General features: G+C 34.8%; 2 protein-coding genes across 3 annotated transcripts; both read left to right on the top strand.

The window, feature by feature from the left end:
* The first annotated feature begins 356 nt into the window (after nt 1-356).
* On the top strand, nt 357-6540 carry LOC108766477 (uncharacterized). 2 transcript variants are annotated; one of them, XM_018515802.1, is made up of 5 exons: nt 357-466; nt 4172-4755; nt 4848-5017; nt 5221-5404; nt 6174-6540. In XM_018515802.1, exons 1-5 carry the CDS (start codon nt 430-432, stop codon nt 6360-6362), a joined length of 1164 nt encoding a protein of 387 aa, XP_018371304.1. In that variant the 5' UTR covers nt 357-429; the 3' UTR covers nt 6363-6540. The 2 variants fall into 2 exon arrangements, with proteins under 2 accessions (XP_018371304.1, XP_018371303.1); XM_018515801.1 differs by having other exon boundaries at nt 384-635; nt 6174-6539.
* Nucleotides 6541-8295: 1755 nt separating this feature from the next.
* On the top strand, nt 8296-19967 carry ScsbetaA (Succinyl-coenzyme A synthetase beta subunit, ADP-forming). The gene is made up of 15 exons (XM_018515731.1): nt 8296-8839; nt 10031-10290; nt 10358-10520; nt 10836-11103; nt 11212-11516; nt 11578-11697; nt 11763-11956; nt 12911-12977; nt 13126-13230; nt 16963-17222; nt 17310-17472; nt 17550-17814; nt 17889-18193; nt 18266-18385; nt 18478-19967. Exons 1-15 carry the CDS (start codon nt 8786-8788, stop codon nt 18646-18648), a joined length of 2820 nt encoding a protein of 939 aa, XP_018371233.1. The 5' UTR covers nt 8296-8785; the 3' UTR covers nt 18649-19967.
* Nucleotides 19968-20230: the final 263 nt, after the last annotated feature.

Raw genomic sequence — 20230 nt, 5'->3', positions numbered from 1 at the left:
GACTTTATATTTGGAGTTAGATTTTTCCAGGACGCTCTTTTTATTTGCAGCGCAGTAGTGGAACATCGCTGGCGAAGCTTCGCTCATGAAAAGGATACGGGGTTTCAGCGAAGAGCGTTGAACGCTGGCTTCGTTGTCGGCGGAGTGGGGAATCTTCGCCAACGAAGCTTCGCTGCATGAAATTGTACCTTTATGCAACAGCTTCTGTGATCCCCGCTTTAGTTATGTGGTTACGTGTCACGCCAAGCCGTCGATAGATGGCGCTAATAGCGCGCTGCAAGCTATGGTTTAGAATTTTCATCACTGCATTTGCGTCACAGGTCACTGGCTACTCACTACAGTTGTCTACAGTCAGTTCTTGAATGTTCTTTTTTCGTTCGTTTTGTCGTATTAATTTCGCATATTCGTCGCGTTGTCAATTGTTCGTGGATGAGGTTCGAAGTTGTACATCGAGCAAGAAGAACCGGTTGGACGAATTATCGTGTGTTGTGCTGTAAACACGTGCGAAATCTTGGCACAAGGAAATCTTGGAGAACGACGTAAAAGATAGAGAAAAAGATACAAAAGGAAAGAGAGCTAAAGCAGAGATCCCACAAAAATGTCAGAGATTGACGCTAAAGTGAACATGTCGCTTGGTAAGTCGCCAGAGTCCCAACAATCTAACGATTTTGCCAGTAAACCCGGATGAGCCCACGTTGCTTTCCTCGCGTTGGGCAATGGATCGACAAAATGGCGTCGGCGCATGTTACGTACGTGATATTACAGCATGCTTGCGTACGGCGTGTAGAGTACCTGCATTTGTTTTTCGCTTTTACGTATGGAAGATGTTTTCTTCTTGCACATAGTGTCTCCCGGAGGATGCTGCATAAAGCGTACATTCAAGTACATCAAGGGCACTATGACGGGATATTCTTCTCCGTGAGGTGCCGATCGATTGATCGATCGACACGATGGCGCCTTCGTTAAAGCATGCTCGTGAGGAAGGAAACGTTTTTAAAAAGGAAGACTTCTTTTTTTAGAAAAAAGGCTAGAGAAAGGGGAATCATCAGAATTTTGCTCATGTTATATGTTGCTGTTGGATAATCATGATCGCTCCTTTAGTTAGGAAGAAGAAAGGGAAATCTGAATGAAACATGCGGAAGCAGATGCAAAAACTTTTCATCCATCCTAAATGGTTCTACGATTACGATTGTAATTTATTTGATCATCGGGAAGAAGAGAAGGTCTAACAGATTGATAGGAAATTTTATAGAAATAGCGTGGAATAGTAGGATGATTTATACAAGTTTATGTGCGAAGAATTGTTTCATGATTGCCGAAAATAATCAAATTTTGTATTTGCAATTACTTGTCTCGAGAAAGAAATCAATATCCAGAATATATAGGTGCATGAATATACAGGAAACACGATCAAGACAGGTTTGATGCGTTAATATATAAAGTTATTTTACTTGCCTTAACTAATAGCATTCTCTGATCTTGATTGTTCGTTTCAAAAAGAAATTTATATCTGCATAAGTACATCCAGGAAATTCCAGCAAACACAAGAAATGATCTGAGAATTTACCAGGATATTATTCAGAACATTGTTTATATTTACCTCAAATAATCATATTTTGCTATTGCAATTGTTTACTTTGGGAAGAAACTAATAGCATCAACATTCCAGGAATCGCAGTTGAAATACCAGGAAATGATCTAAGACTTTGTGCCAGGATGTTACATAAAACATTGTTCTATATTTGCCTCAAATAATCTACCATCACAATGTATTGCTTGCTTCGAGAAAAAACCAGTGTCCAGAAAATATAAGTGCATCAACATCCAGAAAATGCAATTGAAATACCAGAAAACGATTCAAGATGTTATGCCTAAAAAACACTTTTATTTGCCTCAAATAATATTCGAATATTGAGCTTTCCTCAGTTGTTGAGGAAATACAGTCATATCGACGCACAGGAAATTTGATTATAATAACGGAAATCTTCCAGAATCTTGTTCCAAGAATTGCACCATATCTATCATAAATGATTATATCTCTCAATCGCAATTGTTTATAATCTTTTGCTTTGTGTTGCTAGCAAAAAAGAACGATGTATTGTGTGACAAGAAATGGATAAAAATACCACGAAGCAAAATCGAGAATATATATCAGGAATTTCTTATGCCTGGGATCGCTCTGAAATTTTATAGCAGCCGCTCTAAAGTCTACACCCTCAATACTTCTTAATTACACGAATAAACATGAAGTTGTCTGTCATAATTGTATTATGTACATAGAACTAATTTTCATTTGAAGATTATGAAATTATGACGCATGTTGGAATGTGTTTTCGAACATCTTAAAACTTTAACATAATCTTGAAAATCGCAATTTAATCGTCTTGGATCAACGTTGGATCTTCTTGGTAATAACGAAACAGTCCACGGCGATTCAATTACAGAAGAGAAATCGGAGTGAGATTTGCTGCAGCAAGAGGATCGTGAATCGCGTTACTGCTGATATAACTCATCGCTAATTATATTACATATTATATGCACCGTTAATCTTCCCGACGATTAATTTCCACTAGGAATCATCCTGAAAGAAATTTATAGCATCGATGACATTTTACATGTAATTTTCAGTTTGAGAAAAAGGCAATGGGCTAAAAAGCATTTCGAGAGGCTGTGCCAAGCGTTGTGACTCACCCCTCATGAAAAATTACGCTCTCTTTTCACGCTTAGGACAAGCGCAAAACTTACGCAATTTTATATTTTTATCCGTTGCATCACGAGCAACTGTTATTCGCCCAGGGAATGCCAAGTATGGGACGAGATGCTTCCTCACATTACGCATGCCAGTATAACGTTATCTCTACCGCTGTGTAACAGGAACACTCGGCGAAACCATAAGATTAATTTCGCCTTTATTTCTTTTCTATCGCTACAGCCAAAATGAAAAAGGATTTGGAGAATCAAACGCGAATTACACTCCTTTACCTCCTTGATATGTGACGCTACTTCAAATTAATTTATAGTCTATTGACAATGCATTAGTATAATATTTACTGGCAATCTGAAAATGCAGGTACTCTAGTAGGCAGGCTGGTTTTAATGTTCCGATGAGACTTCATCGTTTTCAATGTCGCGCAAACAATTCCAGGAAGCGATATATTTATGCGTTATTTATTTATATATTGATCAACATAGCAATCTGTACGGGCTCCTTGAAAATCTGAAATATAACGTTAAAATTAACGGAAGACTTCGTCATAAGAAGAATCATTGACTGGTTCAGCTTATGGAAAAGATAAAAAATAATGGAAAGAAGAGGACGAAGTAGAAATGAAATTCCTAGGAAGCAACGTTGCATTAATGGAGAAACATGAACTGCCAGCATTCTTTCTTTAATCGGACACCATTTGAAATAATCCGTAAAGCAATGAATGACAAATAGGGGTAGAGATTAATGATTATCGAAAAGCAAAAGAAGAAACGCAATGCAAAAAATTACATTGCATATATTAAACATTTTAACTATATTCTAAAGATTATAAAGATAAAACGTTTATTTGATTTTGTTTTTAATCAATATTGTATTTTGTTTCTCTTATTAAATTATTGGGTTTTGATATTTAATTATGATTTATTTATTGACTTTAAAAAATTTGCATATTTTATAATTTTTTTTCGTGATATCTGTAAATTAGAATTTTTGAGAATTATAATTTTTTATATTTAATTTTTTTTCTCGCACGCGCGCGCATATTATAATTTTATATAAAAAATAATTTCAGAAACGTCTGTTAATTTAATGCTCAGAGTTAATCTATATTTTATTCTACTATAACAACCTGAAAAATATATGCTGCAAATATATGAGGAGATATTGCACGGATTGCATTCTACGTATTTACAAGAATATCTTTGTAGGCGAAGATCTTTAGGATTACAAATGCTTGGGACACTCTTTCTTCTCAGCGACTTCTTCGGTGGGATACATGCCGAAACGATCTATATTCTAAGTGATAAATATTTACTTGAGAATCGCACTCACGATGGAATCGCTGTCTGTGCCAAGATTTAGCATTAAGTGTTTCGACTTAAAAATTTCACAAAGATTAGATCCCATCGTCGTACGTTTGCCGTCGTACGCTTATTAAATGACGCGCGTTTTCTTCCTTTTAAGATGAGATCATAAAGATGGAGAAAAAGAAAAAAAGCGCGGCAACCAACGGAAAACCCGGCGGCGCCAAGCACAATCGCGGTGCCGGACGAGGCCGGGGTGGATTTAGAGGAAGAGGTGCAAGAATCAAGCGCAATGTCGGGGCCATCCTGAAGAAGCAGCAGCAACAGACCTGGCAACGTAATGCGAGTACCGCAGGCAACGCTCGCGGCGGTTTTGCTCGGAATCGCTTTAAGAGAAATGGCAATCTCACGAGATCACGTAGCAACTTGAGCTTGAATTATAAGCCAAATAATGTGAGAGGAGGCGCGTTCAATGTGCGTCGTGGCAGAGGCAACAGATTCGGCTTGACTCGCAGCCGGAGTCGTACAAACCTGACGTTCAATCAGGGCGGCTTCTTCACGAACAATAAGAGCCCGCTGAAACGAACAAACAGCTTGCCCAATCTACGAGATCCGAATTCTGTTCACAATCGCCTGGGCTATCAGAGCCCTGCTCAGATTGCCTATCGAAATCGTGTGAAACGAGCGAAGCAGCTGTTGTTGCAGAGGCAGAATCAGAGACTGAACTTGCAGAATCAATTTAGAGTGAGTGGAATACTCGGACATACATATGACAAATATTCTACATGCGAAAATTACTTATTAGATACTGACGATGCGTGTATAAATTGTTACAGATGACACAACCCGGCCAGAAGAAAGTTTTACTTTCGATGCAGCCGAGAACTTTGGGAAGGCAACAGATACTAACGTCGCAACGTCGCTTCACGACCGGTGGACTACGATCCGATCAGATCGCTCATGCACAGAGACGGGCACAATACGAACAGAAACTTCTACGAATGAAGTAGATGATACTTTGTTATATTTGTTGCATCAAATTAATTCATTAGGCTGGTTACTCTTTCATATTAGTATATAATTGAGAAGTATAAACCTTTTGTTTGGCTTTATAAGTACAGATTTATTAATAGTTTTATTGATGCTAAAAACGGGAACTAATTTTGTCCTTTTTGAGAGACAGGATATTTAAAGTAAAATATGTTGTAGTGCTGCGCGGTTGAGCTCTACTCCAAACGTCAATTTCATGTGCACATTGGGAAGCGAGTATGTACCCACCACTACACGCCAGCCACCATTCACCGTTGCACAGAACCGACAATTACTAACAACTATTACTAACCCGCCTAGAAGACGATCGCCATTCAGGCAAAATGCACAGCCTTTAAACATGGTATACAATTTTCAGTTAAGATTTCTCTAAAATGTATATATTTCATTCTTTTTTTTTCTATTTTAACCCATTAAGTTTCATGTAATTTTTATGCGATTTTCTGTTTTAAATTCTTGTAACTTGGATTCTGATCCAAATTTTTTTAGATCGCAATTAATATTTAGAGGTAAAAAAAGAGTTGCTTTTTGTAGAAAGATATACAGATTGAAAGTAAAGATAAAAAAGTAAAAACCACTACCTTTTTACTGATAAATATTTAACTAATAAATAATTTCGTCTACTTTTTTTTAGTAGAATGAATCGATAGGGATGATTATTATTTGAGTGATTTTTAGAATAATTTTAAAAATTCATGGGGATCAAAAAGTATGAAAGTGAAAAAAAATTTTTTTTTATTTTTCTGCAATTCAACCTTCTTTAAAAGTACGTTTCTTTTTCCTCTCTCTCCATAATGGTAAAAAAAAAATAAAAAGAAGTAAAGTTGTAATTTAGATAAAATCATTGGTTGAATATTTGCCAACAGTAGGCAAGTGAACACACTAGTGAAGTAGCTCACTTGCAGCCTGCATATCTTTTCCAGACACGCCACCTCTCATCGTAGATTATATTTTCGGAGAGCAATTCTTTTTACTCTCAAATTGCTATTAAAAAATTGTAATTAATATTCTAGTTCAAGAAGTCACAGCAGAAAAGCGTAGAGATCATTTGAAACTTGATGAATTAAAATATTTAGTCATTTTCATAAATAATCACTTCATTAAAATTCCAGATTGACCGAGCACCAACATTATTTGGTCGACAGCGCTCAAGATCGAGATCACGCTCGCGTACACACAACACGACTGCGTCCGATTCCAGTGGAGACGTCGACGATCGTACTTTCAGCGAAGTTATGTATAGTCTGTCAGGGAATTTCGGCGTTACAGGGCGAACTCTTAACGATCGATTTAGCTTTTAAATAGTGTCGCAAATTCGACTTTATATCGAATTCGTTACCAACGATACATTGGTAATTTACCCGTAATGCTAGAAATAGAAAGTAATTTTTGTTTTAACATGTAGACAAAATACTATTATTTTTCCTTTATTAAGTACGTGTGTGTTATTAATGTCAAATCATACTGTATTAATTAATCCGTCTTCACAAATATCTTATCATTTGCTTTAATCGAAAAATTGTAATTAACTACACCTGAAATATCGCTTCTTCACATCTGTTGTTAATATGTACAAATTATATTTTTAGGAAATATCGATAGATATTGTCATACTTTCACTTGGAGTACATAGTAGTATGCGATTCTTTATCTGTTTTATATGTCACAGGATTTTCATCTACGTGCAATAATTATCTATAAAATCTTGAGTATTTTTTCATTATACGAAATGTAGAGAAAAAGACATTTAAATACGCGTATAGCAATTTCGATTACAATTTATTGAAATTTTTACATTTAGTGTGGAAGAAGATTAAGTGATTACTATTTGTATATAAGATAGAGCGCATACTTTTCAAGTGTACTTTCTTTTGCTTTGAGAAATATACAGATTTTGGTGATTACTTTTATCCATTTTTTTAAATTAATATTGCATTCTAGATGATTTTTAAAATGTAAGTGCGAAACATTTGAATACCTATGTAATTCACATATGTGTACGTACATGGATTATATTTTTTTATATATTTAGCAAGAATTTTGGTTTAAGCTTTAATTTTCAAGATTATACAATACAATTAAAACACGTATTCGAATGGAGATTAAACTAATTTTTGACTTATATTCGGATTTAGTTAGCAATATAAGAGATTGTTTAATAAATAATCATATATTGCAAAGTAGATTTTATTAAATTATTGAAGTACAGTATAATCTGTAACGTAAAACATATGTACATACTCAACGTATAACTGGAAGCTGTTGGAACAAAGCTCAAAAGTTTTTGTCAAATGCATATCGTCCTATTTTTTTTTAAATGATTTTTATATTACATTTATATCACATATTTCTGATTCGGGCACGTTAGTTTTACATCGCTAACTTTATTCATTGTGTTATCCACTTCCGTGGTTAATATACAATGCGCATATTTATAATTATATCGTAGGTTTGTAATCGTAATTTTAAAAGCCTGAAAAAGTTTCCTCAAGAAGTGATAACGCGCACGCGACGCTGAATATTACGCAGTTGTAGAAATCCATTCGAAAAACGTGGACGATATTTTTAACGCGGGTATAGTGAAAAGTGAAGAGTGAAGTATCGTCCGAGAATAAATTGCGGTGGTACTTATCGCTATTACAATAAAAAAAGAAATGAGCATAATATACACTCATCGCCTACTCGGTTCAGTGTTGAATGTCAGTCATACGGATGTACACGAAGTATCCTCGTGAGTGTCTTGTAAATGATTCAAGTTTATGCAGGGTAACTGTCTGTCGAAATTGTAAACAAAACGTTCAATTTGTCGAGTTTTTTGGGTTTCAATCGTGAAACTTTATTCCTAGAATGGAAAGTGAAAAATGAACATTTTTACCATTGAAATTAATGGAGAAAATTTTCATCCTAGGAAAAAATGTTTCACAATTGATACCCTGAAGAACCACTCGCGGCGGACGCGTCTCGCTCGGCTCGGGTGCTTTTACCTAGTATGAGCTTTCCAGCAGAGGCACAAATCGATACAAGAGTCATTCTGTCTTTGTTTCTTACTGATTATCGAATAAGGACAGGATGACTCTTGTGTCAATTTGTGTCCTCTGCTGGGCCTATATTTGTAACTATTTTACACACCTATCGACAGTTGTCGGTGTCGTTGCGCAGCTTTTTCACCATATCAAATATTTGCGCAACGACACCAACAATTGTCAATAAACGTGTAAAACAGTTACAGAATATAGGCCCTGGAAAGCTCCCTTCATTGGTTAACTTAGTTTGCTCATTTTTGTAATTTTTACTTCGTCTAAAGAATCGTAATAAGCCCCTAGTATCTGGCCATGCCTTAAAAATGGCGTGCGTGTACGAAGTGTGTTTCCTCTCAATTGGTGATATGAATGTATGTGCGTTCTCGATTGGGACCGTATTCCAAATTTACTGCCAGCTTGAAAAATGCTACAGTTTACGTTACGTGCACTGTAGATTTTCAGTACTGGCAGTTAATTTTGGAACACAGTCTGATACTGCCATTGTGTGGGCTCGCCAATCACAAGAAAGGATGGAGAGATGGCCAGACTCTGGTATTCTAGGAACTCTAGGAGCCATTAATTAAGGAAGAAGACGAAGAAAAAATCCAAATTTGTCGATAACGTTACAGGAAGTGTGGATACTATTGTCGACGATATACATGCACAGTTGTACGTAATCCAAATTGTGCTTTTGTGCTGTCATCATGTCGTTTATGTCGTCTTCAGTAGGGATGTGCGCGCGAAGAATAAACAAACAGGTAAAGATAAACAATAAAATATAAATAAGAGTCCAGATAAAGCTAATGAGAGTCATATGCTATTATAAGAGTGGAGAGATAGGAGGAGATAATCCTCAGGTGTTATCTTCAATTTATTTCGGACGTTTCAGCTCCTTTATAAATAATGATTCACCTCAATTTTAAATGACACGTCATGTTATACATACACGAATTCTTAATCAGAAGAACAATATATATCTATTATACAGTGTAACTTTTTTAATCAATGTTATATAAATGTGAATCATTATTTCTGAGCTTCGTTTTTTATCGTTTCTCATTGAGTGTAATGTATGCTGCATTTCTGGTAATCTGCAAGTGACTTGTTCTCAATGGAAGATTTATGATTTTGTATTCGCTGAGGAAGACTCCAAAAGGAGCTGAAACGTTTGAAATAAATTGAAGATAATCAGCAACACCTGAGGATTATCTGCTTCTATCTCTCCGTTCTTACAACAGTGTATGACTCTCATTAGCCTTATCTGAACTCTTATTTATATTTTATTGTTTAAGATTGAGAGTCCTTATTTATATTTTATATTTATATATATTTATTTTAATTGTTTAGTTAAGAGATAATTTTATACCCATATTCGTAGTCCTTGTACTTAAGGCTTCCTTAAATTTATCTTTAGATGCTCGGTAACCAATGAAATAATTCATAGAGTATCTGAAGATCAATTTAAGGAAGCCTTAACCTTGAACACTAAACTATTTTCACCACCTGATTTCACCACACATGGATTACGGTAACCCTGGAGTCTTCTTTTGCTTTTATCCTGGGATCTAATGCATCAATGCAAAGAAAGTTTTTTTCCCTCCATTGCTCCCACTCCACACTTCTGACCGTTCATAAACGCCGCGCGTTTTTTCAAACGGACTGGGTTACCGTAACCCAGTGTGGTGTTCAAGGGTTAAATATAAGGCCTGACTATGAATACAAACGATACATCTTAAAAAGATAAATTACTTTGAATGTAAGATTAAATTATTTATATATATTATAAAAGAATTTAATCTTTAAAAAAATATATATATAAAATATAAAATAATAAGACTTCAAAGAAAAAAAAATTAATAAAAATATTAGCCAATATAAAATAACTTAATTCGTTAAAAAAATCTGCGTATACACAGATACGTTTACATAAGATACTTTGTTCTCTGTAGCTGTTAGCGCACAACACTTCGGTTATTAAACAAATGGTTCGGAATTTGGAGGTGCATGAGCACATGGCGTACACTTTATTAAGAGAAGCTGGCATTCCTACCCCACCTTTCTGGGTGGCGAAGACATCCGACGAAGCTGCCATTCTGGCCAAGAACCTAAATACGAAGGATCTCGTGCTGAAAGCACAAGTTCTGGCTGGAGGAAGAGCGAAGGGACAGTTTAAGGGTAGCAATGTTAGCGGCGTCGTAATGTGCGATACGTGAGTACGTGACAGAGCTGTAATTCACAGTAGAAAGAAATGAGAGGCCTAATCTCTTTCATTGCAGAATCGAACAGGTAAAAGAATTGACAGATAGTATGATTGGCAAGGTACTTGTAACTAAACAGACGGGAGCAGCTGGAAAGATATGCAATTCTGTGATGGTAACAACACGTATGTTTCCACGTAAAGAGTTTTACATGGCGGTGATGTTGGAACGTACCTTCGATGTAAGTATGAGCATATATAGTCCTATATTACTTTATAAGTTAATGAAGTATTAAGTATTTTACTCATCTCGTATATTAATGATTTACATTATTAGACGTATCATATTTTTTACGATTTATTGACTTCCAAGGATCAGCTTTATATTATATTATGACTCATTTGTCATTAATCGTAGAAATATCTAAAGAAAATATTCTATAAAAATTAACTATAAAATGGGTTTAATTTACCCATCGCTTATAATTGTAAGTTGCTGTCGCTCTTCCATCCAGAAATAATTTAATCTAAATACGCTATCGTTTATGTTTCATAAGGGGCCCATAATAATCGTTTCCAAGCAAGGTGGAGTAAACATCGAAGACGTCGCTGTTACGAATCCCGAAGCCGTAGCATATATACCGATTGACGTGAGGAAAGGTTTAACACCCGAGCAGGCGAACAGCGTCGCCGATAAACTGGGACTCACGGGGAACAGCAAGGAAATCGCGTCGCTCGTCGCCTCCAATCTCTACGACTTGTTCGTCGAGAAGGACGCTCTGCTGCTCGAGATCAATCCGTTTGCAGAAGACATCTGTGGCGAATGTACGCTGCAACGAATAAGATAAGAGAGATACGAAAAAACAAGAACACATAATAAGTCTTTCAATAATAAGACTAAATAATGTTATATTCTGCGTCTTATCACTGCAGATTACGCTCTGGATTGCAAATGCAAATTTGACGACAGTGCCGAATTCCGGCAGAAGGAGCTGTTCGCCCTAAAGGACACAACCCAGATGGACCCGAAAGAGGTCGAGGCAGAGAAGTACAACTTGAATTACATAGCTCTCGACGGAAATATTGGCTGCATGGTGAATGGAGCCGGATTGGCGATGGCCACTATGGATATCATAAAACTCTATGGCGGTATGCCGGCAAATTTTTTGGATGTCGGTGGCACCGCTACAGTCGAGACAGTAACGGAAGGTTTCAAGATACTATCTTCGGATCCAAATGTAATTAAAAAAATCGAGAGTTAAAATGATATAAAAAATTGATATATCAATGATCTTGCAGGTGGAAGCTATTTTGGTGAATATTTTTGGCGGCATAATGAGATGTGATATAATCGCTCAAGGGATAATAGACGCTACAAAACAGTTGAATCTGAACATACCCATAATCACGCGATTACAGGTGATTACCTTTAAGTTACATATATTAGCCTTGTAACATTTTTTTAACCACTTATTTCTTTGTAGGGTACTAATGTCGATAAAGCTAAACAATTGATATTGGATGCTAAGTTAAAAGTAATTTCCGTAGACGATTTTGCTCAAGCGGCCGAGACATCTGTCAAGTTAGCATCGATGATGAATATTGCGAAATCTTCGGATTTAGATATCACTTTTAGTACTAAATCGCCAAAAAAAATTTTTGAACAAATAAAAAACTAGTACCTTTGGAAGAGTTTGTCAAATATTTTGTATTTACATATTGATAAAATATATCTTTTTATACATACGCAAAACGTGTGTATGTTATTATTACATACGAGTAATAAAATGCTGATGATTCATAGGCCGGAATCCATAGTCCGTTCTTAATCTCAAGCACTTAAGACCATCTCGAATCTTGAGCAACATCTATGGATTCCGCCCATAGGTTTTAGGAATATTAAAATAATTTAATTATACAGGGTGTCTCGAGATTCGAGGACAATATTATTACAGCGTAAAATTTCGTGAAAAATCAAATCGAAAAGTCCTACCATTTTGCAATTTTCCAATAGTTGACAAAATATTAATTATTAAATATTGCCGTAATTATAAAATATTGGTTTTCAATAATTTTTTCGAAAATTATACTTTTTTAAATTGTTCCAAATCGTTCAAACCTTGTATAGCATTTTTTTGTCTCACATTATTCTAAAACAATATATATTGCTTTATTCCAAGTGATTCTCTAATAAAATTTTTGAACATTTACAATTGACCCCCTTTTTTCAAAAAAATCAATTTCTTGCATCGCTATAAATTGTTGATAGATAGATTTCTAGTTGTTTAAAACATTATTCCAAAAAGGATGATTCTATATATGTCAAATGAAAATCTAAAAAAAAATTTTTTTAGCTGGTCCTTTTTTTTCAAAAATTAAACAATTTCTTATCGCCACAAATTGCTCTAATTGTTCCACAAACATTCCAAAAGAGTAATTCCGTAAGTTAAACCAGAAATTTGAAAAAAAGAAAACATTTTTCGACAAACTGATTCTTGGACTAAGAGTAAACATACTTTCGTGTTTCAGTCGAGAACTTTTTGTTCCGAGGCTTCAAAAATTTGTCACACTATAAAAACGCATAAATAAAATAGCACCTTTTATACCGTATCGTCTGTCGTTTACTGGAAAGCACACAAAGTCAGAAAGATATTTGTGTCGATTTATATCACACTATGAAAAGCACCCAGTATGACTCGGTGTGATTTTCGCGTAAGGTGAGGTTCTGCGTAATGTGTTGCGCGTAGGAAACGTCAAACCTGGGTGGGGGCCACGAGGGGCAAAGGCGGTAAACTGTAAAGCTTCTGGCAGTCCACCACACTGAACGGTGAACACTCCCAGTCGTAGACCTCAGTGCCACAGTCCACGGCCGTCACTCAGGCAAAGATGGCTACCATGTTGTCGCGGGCGATCTCACTCGCGGAAAGTCTCGGTCGACTGAGCAGTCCCAAGGTATGTCAAGCCGATGGGTTTTTCCGCATTCATGTTAATCGCATGACTTTGGCGCGTTCGTACGAATGCGCCGGGTGACCCCGAGACTGATACGGATCGGCCGAAAAGGAAAGAAAAAGAAGGGTAAGCGAGTGCGAGCAAGACGGAACGAAGGTCGCCGATCGCCATATTGGACAGCTGTAGTCTGCTAAATCGAGCGCCAGGGTCGTGAGCGATTTGAAGCCGAGCCCCGAGGATCTCGTCTGTAGAATTTTCCCCCGATAGATCGGCGTGACAGTTACGCAACCGATCGGGAAACCGCCTCTCATGTCTTCCCCTCGATGTTCTCGTCGTCCGCCTTCGCGTTTTTATCGAATTACTGCTCGCTCGCGCGAGGGAATAAGTATACTTGTCAAATAGTCACTACGCGTCGGCCTCGATGCGATTGTTCTCAATAGCTTTTTGTTTCTCATCGAACGAGTCGAATAGAACGACGCGGATTCAATTTGAATTGAAATGAAAGAACAATCGATACTTCCGTGCCCTCCTCCCCCTACCTCGCGGCGTACGATCGATTGAAATCCTCGCTTCTTCTCTTTTTCTCGCTGGAATACAAATTTATTTTCAGCGATGAGACACGACCTTGACTTGCGACAACGACGCATGTGTTTTGGCTGTCAAAGTCATCGACGAGCAAATTAGCTAGGGATAAGAATTTTCAGTTAAAAAACCGATAGTATGTTTTTTTTTATGCGTGAAATTTTCCCAGCTTCGTTCTTGTTGTGACGATTTATCTGATCAGAATATCAATAATATTTTCGTAAATATAAATATATAAAGTAAATATAAATATTTATCTTTATAAATTATGAATTAATATTCCAACGAACACAGGATTTGCTTGAGCATTTACTAAGTTTCTATTTTTGTTTATCAATAACGTATGTTGTTTAACCCTTTGAAGGGCACATTTTTCTTTTAAACAAATTATTTAAATTATAGGTCATCTATGGGTTTTCGGGGTCGCTGATTACGATTCTTATGTCAGAATTGCAAAATAAATAATAAATAGACTTATAAAAGATCAAATTTCCAAAATGTTTTTCGGGAAAACTAGCGAGCAAAAAATTCCGAAAAAAATATATATTATAGTTTCAGATATGGAGTACACACATAAAAATTTTCAGAGCTTTAGCACTTCATGTTTAAGAATAGCCGAATTTATTCTGCAAAAAAAAACGAGTTTTTTTACATTAATTGTTTATAACAAAATTGCAAATAAAATTAACGTAATTTTTCATGAAAGTTGCATAACTTAGATCCCTAAGAATCTAAAAAGTACTCATATGCGCATACAAACTGCAAAATAGATCAGAAATATGAAAAAAACTAAGAACAAAAAGGTGGGACGTATACGTCCCTCAAAGGGTTAATATGTCTTGTTATATATGTAAGTAATAGCGAATTCGATTGGTGCACATTAAAGAATTCGTTGTACACAAATCGACGTATGTGTGTTTAATACAAACATAGAAATAACTCTCAATACACTTTATTATCTATTTGGTAAAATATGTATTGGGCATTTAACTATCCGAATTATTTTACATTTATATATTCAGATCAGTGTACAACGAATTTATACACCAATTCGCTCTAGTGCATTCAAATTCGCCGTAAGACTAGAATATGCATCCCGATAGAACAACGTTTATTAAATTATATGATCGTTATCTTACCTAAAATATATAATTTGCAATTATGCGAGTACATTTACAAAAGCAGATGTAGAAATTCTGACCTCTTCTAAAATATGAATGTTTGCTTAATTAATTTCGATGTAAATATTTCAGCAAAACAATATGGCGGAAAATTTACCAAATTGTTGAAAAAAAATTGTTCGATAATTGAAAAAAATATTTGTTAACTGTATTTTAGAAATATAAATAAAAATGTACTCATAAAAATGCATAATTGTCCTAAATTATAAATATTTTAACATAAAATATTATACATTCGATACAGTTAAATTTAAAATTTTAAAGTCAAACGGCTTTTGAGATACACTGATACACCTCCGATTTTTCGGAAATGTTCGTCGAATATTTGAAAATAATCAGATAACGTAGCTTGATTTGTTTCTTCAATATGCTGTCGGCGTTTCATTTATTATGTCCTTGAAAAAAAGTGAATTAAAAAATATCTACACTTTACATTAGATTTATCTAATTTTTGACAAATATCATTTTGAAATTTTATTCTGACGAAACTGTTGCTGTTATGGTAAATTATCGTAACGTAATCTAATTATTGCAAAATTGTTGTCATAATGCTATTATTGTGCAATGTTTTTATAATTGGCTTATCAAGCTAATAAGTATTAATTATGTGTTAAGACTTTCAGTCCTTAAACAAAATTTTTTATGATTAAAAAGATATTTATGATTAATATAAAGTTTGTATTAATTGCCTCAAAGTTGCGATTTACATATAGGTTATTAAAGAGAGGATCTGCAAATATTTTTTAATTATTCAAACATAAAGTTTCAGGTTGCTGAATCTAATATTAAAGCTGATAACTTAATTTAAATTAAAAATTGAACGTAAAAAATCCTTATACAAATGAATTATTCCAAAAATTTGAATGTTTTTAAATTTTGATTTTCATCATTGATGACTGATCAATGATCAGTGATCATATTGATCATTTTGAATTTATTAATTTTGACATGATATTAGTACTTACACCAATAGAGTTTATATTGATGTTTCGATATATGCTGCTAGTACTGAAAATCTGTAGTTCATATTATACTATAGATTTCAAGTATTGATAGGGTATAGCATTGTATTATATGTATATTGTTGCTTTGATGCAATAAATCTTCTCCAACACGTCGCATCATAATTATAACATGCTAATTGTAAAACAGTTCTTTTTGCAACTTTAACTTTGCAAATTTCTTAAAAATATGATACTATTATTGTTATAGAGCAATTTCTCAAATAGCACTGTAGTTAACAAAGCGTTAAAAAGGCGCGCATGTAAGCGCTAAAAAAGCTAAAAAATAGCTTTGTTAGGACTTTGTAAGCACTGTGTATTACTTGGGTTGGTAAACGGAATCATGTTTAGTGCCCGAACTGAGATTGTTCTTGTACTAAAAAAATTAATTTTTTGTTGAATAATATAATTAATTACTTCAAAGTTTTAAATGCAATTGATAGATGCAACAGAAAATAACAAGTGATATTAATTAATATTTTGAGAATATATTAGTTGTCTGTTTAAAACTTAATTTAAACTTATTTGTGTTCAAAGATTGCTGAAGAATTTATATTTAAAGAACGATAAAAGAATCATTTTAAACTGTTATACAATTCACTTTATTGCAAATGAAGTGTCATTGCCAAAACGCATGTAAAAGCTGTATGTAGGTAATGAACATGTGCATAGCTTATTGCCATTCAGCCTTCAAGTGTAGATTTATATTTAACTGTTACATGATTTATGACTGACAGACCAATTTGCATATACTTTAATCTACGCATGTTATTTTATCTTCTTGATATCAATACGCCGTGTAATTTTTATTTACATTTCTTTCTTAATTCTGATCAATGTGCAAAGTGTACAACGTAAACTTTGGCATACATTATTATTAATGATAATGACGCTAGAGTTGGGAGTATCTACTGCGTATGATCTAAAATACAAGAGTTATCACTGTACTTTTTTGTTACACCCTTTTTTAGATATTGGCGTGCAATACTAGCTTGATCAAACAACCTGCTAGGAATTTGAACGTTCATGAACACATTAGCTACAGTTTACTCAATGAGGCTGGCGTGCCGACACCTAAATTTGGCGTCGCCAAAACTCCTGACGAAGCAGCTAAACTCGCTGCCGATTTGAAGACAAAGGATATCGTCTTGAAAGCCCAAGTCCTTGCTGGCGGCAGAGGAAAAGGACACTTTAAAGGAACGAGCGTCAGCGGAGTGAAGATGTGTGAAACGTAATTACAGCCTTTTCGATTAGATTGGATGCGATATGTACTCTAGATGTGTCGCAAAATACTGTAGCTTATTATCATTGCTTATAGTCCAGAAGAAGCTAAGTCGTTGGCGGGTCAAATGCTCGGCAAATTACTGATTACAAAACAGACTGGCGAAGGTGGCAGAATATGCAACGCCGTGATGGTCACTCAGCGCATGTTTCCCCGTAAAGAGTACTACCTTGCTGTCATGATGGAAAGAGCCTTTGGTGTAGGTTTTTAAAATGATGAAAAGCGCATTTGAAAAGTTATTGCATTAAATTTCTAATGGATATTTTCCATTCCCAGGGTCCTGTCATAATAGCTTCCAGTCAAGGTGGGGTGAACATCGAAGAAGTCGCAGCGACAAATCCTAGCGCTATCATGTACGAACCTATTGACATCAATAAGGGAATTACGAAGGAACAGGCGGAACGTATAGTAGTCAAGCTTGGCCTCGATAACGTAAAGGACTACATTTCCAATATAATTATAAATCTTTACCAAATGTTCCTCAAGAAGGACGCTCTTCTTTTGGAAGTGAATCCTCTTGCCGAGGATATAAACGGGAATTGTAAATTTTTGTCTCTTTTAATATTCTATAAATGCTCGATTTGCACAAATCTTCCTACATATTTTCTTTTACAGACTTTGCTCTGGATTGCAAATGCCGGTTTGACGACAACGCCGAGTTCAGACAAAAGGGACTGTTTAATTTGAGAGACTGGACTCAAGAGGATCCTAAGGAAGTCGAAGCTGCGAAATTCGATTTAAATTACATCGCGCTCGATGGCAACATAGGTTGTATGGTGAACGGAGCTGGTTTAGCCATGGCTACGATGGACATTATCAAATTGCACGGTGGCGAGCCGGCTAATTTCCTCGATGTTGGCGGTGGTGCGTCGACTTCGGCGGTGAAGGAAGCATTTAAGATCATCACTTCTGATCCACGAGTGAGTGCACGAAATTAAGATTGAATTTCTATGATTTAACCGAATTTACATGCATTCTTTTTTTTCTATCAGGTTCATGCTCTCTTAGTTAATATCTTCGGCGGCATCATGAGATGCGACGTTATAGCAGAGGGTATTATCGCCGCGACTAAGGAATTAAGTTTAAAAATTCCCGTCGTTGTAAGATTGCAGGTACGACATGCGCTTTGTTTTACAAATAATTATTACGATGATTACAATTGCTTATGGAATTACACAAAGATTTTTTTTTCTTTACTTTTTAGGGTACTAATGTGGACGAAGCCAAGGCTCTGATCGCGAATGCGGGTTTAAAAATTGTACCAATCGATGATCTCGACGAGGCCGCCCGGGTGGCGGTAAAATTATCGACCATTGTTAAATTAGCTCAATCTGAAAATCTCAGTGTGAACTTCGAAATACCTGCAATTTCATAGGTAGCAAAAAAATAATTGATAATATATTACTAAGATTATTTTTGCCGAGAATATGTACTCAATTGTTAAAAGATTTCAGAAATGTCTGAAAGTAATAACTACAGTAATAACTTTATATGCGTAATGTATTCTCGTCAAAGAGTAATATTTTACACAATTCGATTTTTTGCGTAACTTTACAGAAAGAGGAAAAGAATAAAAAGTAAAATAGTTTTGGACAAGTCTGTGACATACAAAAGTGATACGACTGGAAGACATGATAAAATATTTAAAACGAAATAATAACGTATTGTTTTATGTGTGTATACACATAAACACATATACACACATATGTATATATTTATGGTAATCTTTCTCTTTAATACAGTCACGAACATTTGTAATACACAGAATTGTACATTACTCACGGAAACGCGTAATTTATCAGCGCTTACTCCTACAGCGCAGAGTTCTATGAGATTCAGTATTAAGAAAATTAAGTTATATATATGTAATATATTACCTATTTGCAAGCAACCGTTGCCCATGGAAATGTACTCTAGAGTGTTCAAAACCATCGATAAGATATTAGACATTAAAATAGACTATCAACTTTTTGAAATATTAATATAAATATTAGTTTATAATGCAGTGTTAAATTTATTATTTATTATTATACCAATGTTTCCTAAATAAGTGTACAAATTTACAATTCAATTTTGACAAAACTGTCTTTACGATCCGCATGAATAATCGTGCAGTTATAAATAAAAATCAAATATTATCTTGTTGAATGTACATGTCTATGAAAGGTTAAAAATTATAATAATAAATTGTAACAAAATAAAAAATGGTAAAATTAATATTGCATTATGAGCTAACTATCCAAATTTAGTCACACGAACGTCCGTAAGATTGTTGGTCTTTAAAAGAATCTTATCGGTATCAAAATTAGTAACAAGTATATGTTTATTTTTTAAAACCTTTCACAACAGCCATTTACATAAAAAACCGTGGAATGTCGAAAGTAAAAGACCTGTTCCATGTAACATAATATATGTAGTGATATATATGTATACATAAATTATTTTGCATAACTTTAGTTTTTCATTCCTTCAATAAACAGTTATATCATCCGCACGTTGCTGTTGTCGAGTTATACTAATATCGATATAAATTTTTATTTGATAGATAATCATCGAGTAAATCTATATACGTCAATATATTTATTCTGTTATTTAACAAATTGTAATTACAAGATTATCGTTAATACTGCCATGTAAAGATGTTAAATAGTCATAAGGACTTTGATAATTTCTGTAAAATATGAAGTACCGCTTGTTTCTTACCGCGAGAGGAGAAGGCCCTGCGCACAATAGAAGGAATAAGGAATTAGGAATAAAGATTAAACAATTTTAACCTATCAGAAATCGGATAGATCGGAATACACGGTTTCTGATAGGTTGAAATTGTTTATTCTTTATTCCTTCTATTGTACGCAGGGCCTAAAGCCCGATTGCATCAACAGTTGGCTACGTTTACACCGTGTGCTTAGTCCGCGACCTATACGATAGGTGTCTTTGTTTAACCTACGGGATAAACC

This window comes from Trachymyrmex cornetzi, unplaced genomic scaffold (genome assembly GCF_001594075.2).
Source record: "Trachymyrmex cornetzi isolate Tcor2-1 unplaced genomic scaffold, Tcor1.1 scaffold590, whole genome shotgun sequence".
NCBI classification, from domain to species: domain Eukaryota; kingdom Metazoa; phylum Arthropoda; class Insecta; order Hymenoptera; family Formicidae; genus Trachymyrmex; species Trachymyrmex cornetzi.
The sequence above is the reverse complement of the archived record's forward strand: the minus strand, read 5'-3'. Positions and strand labels throughout refer to the sequence as shown.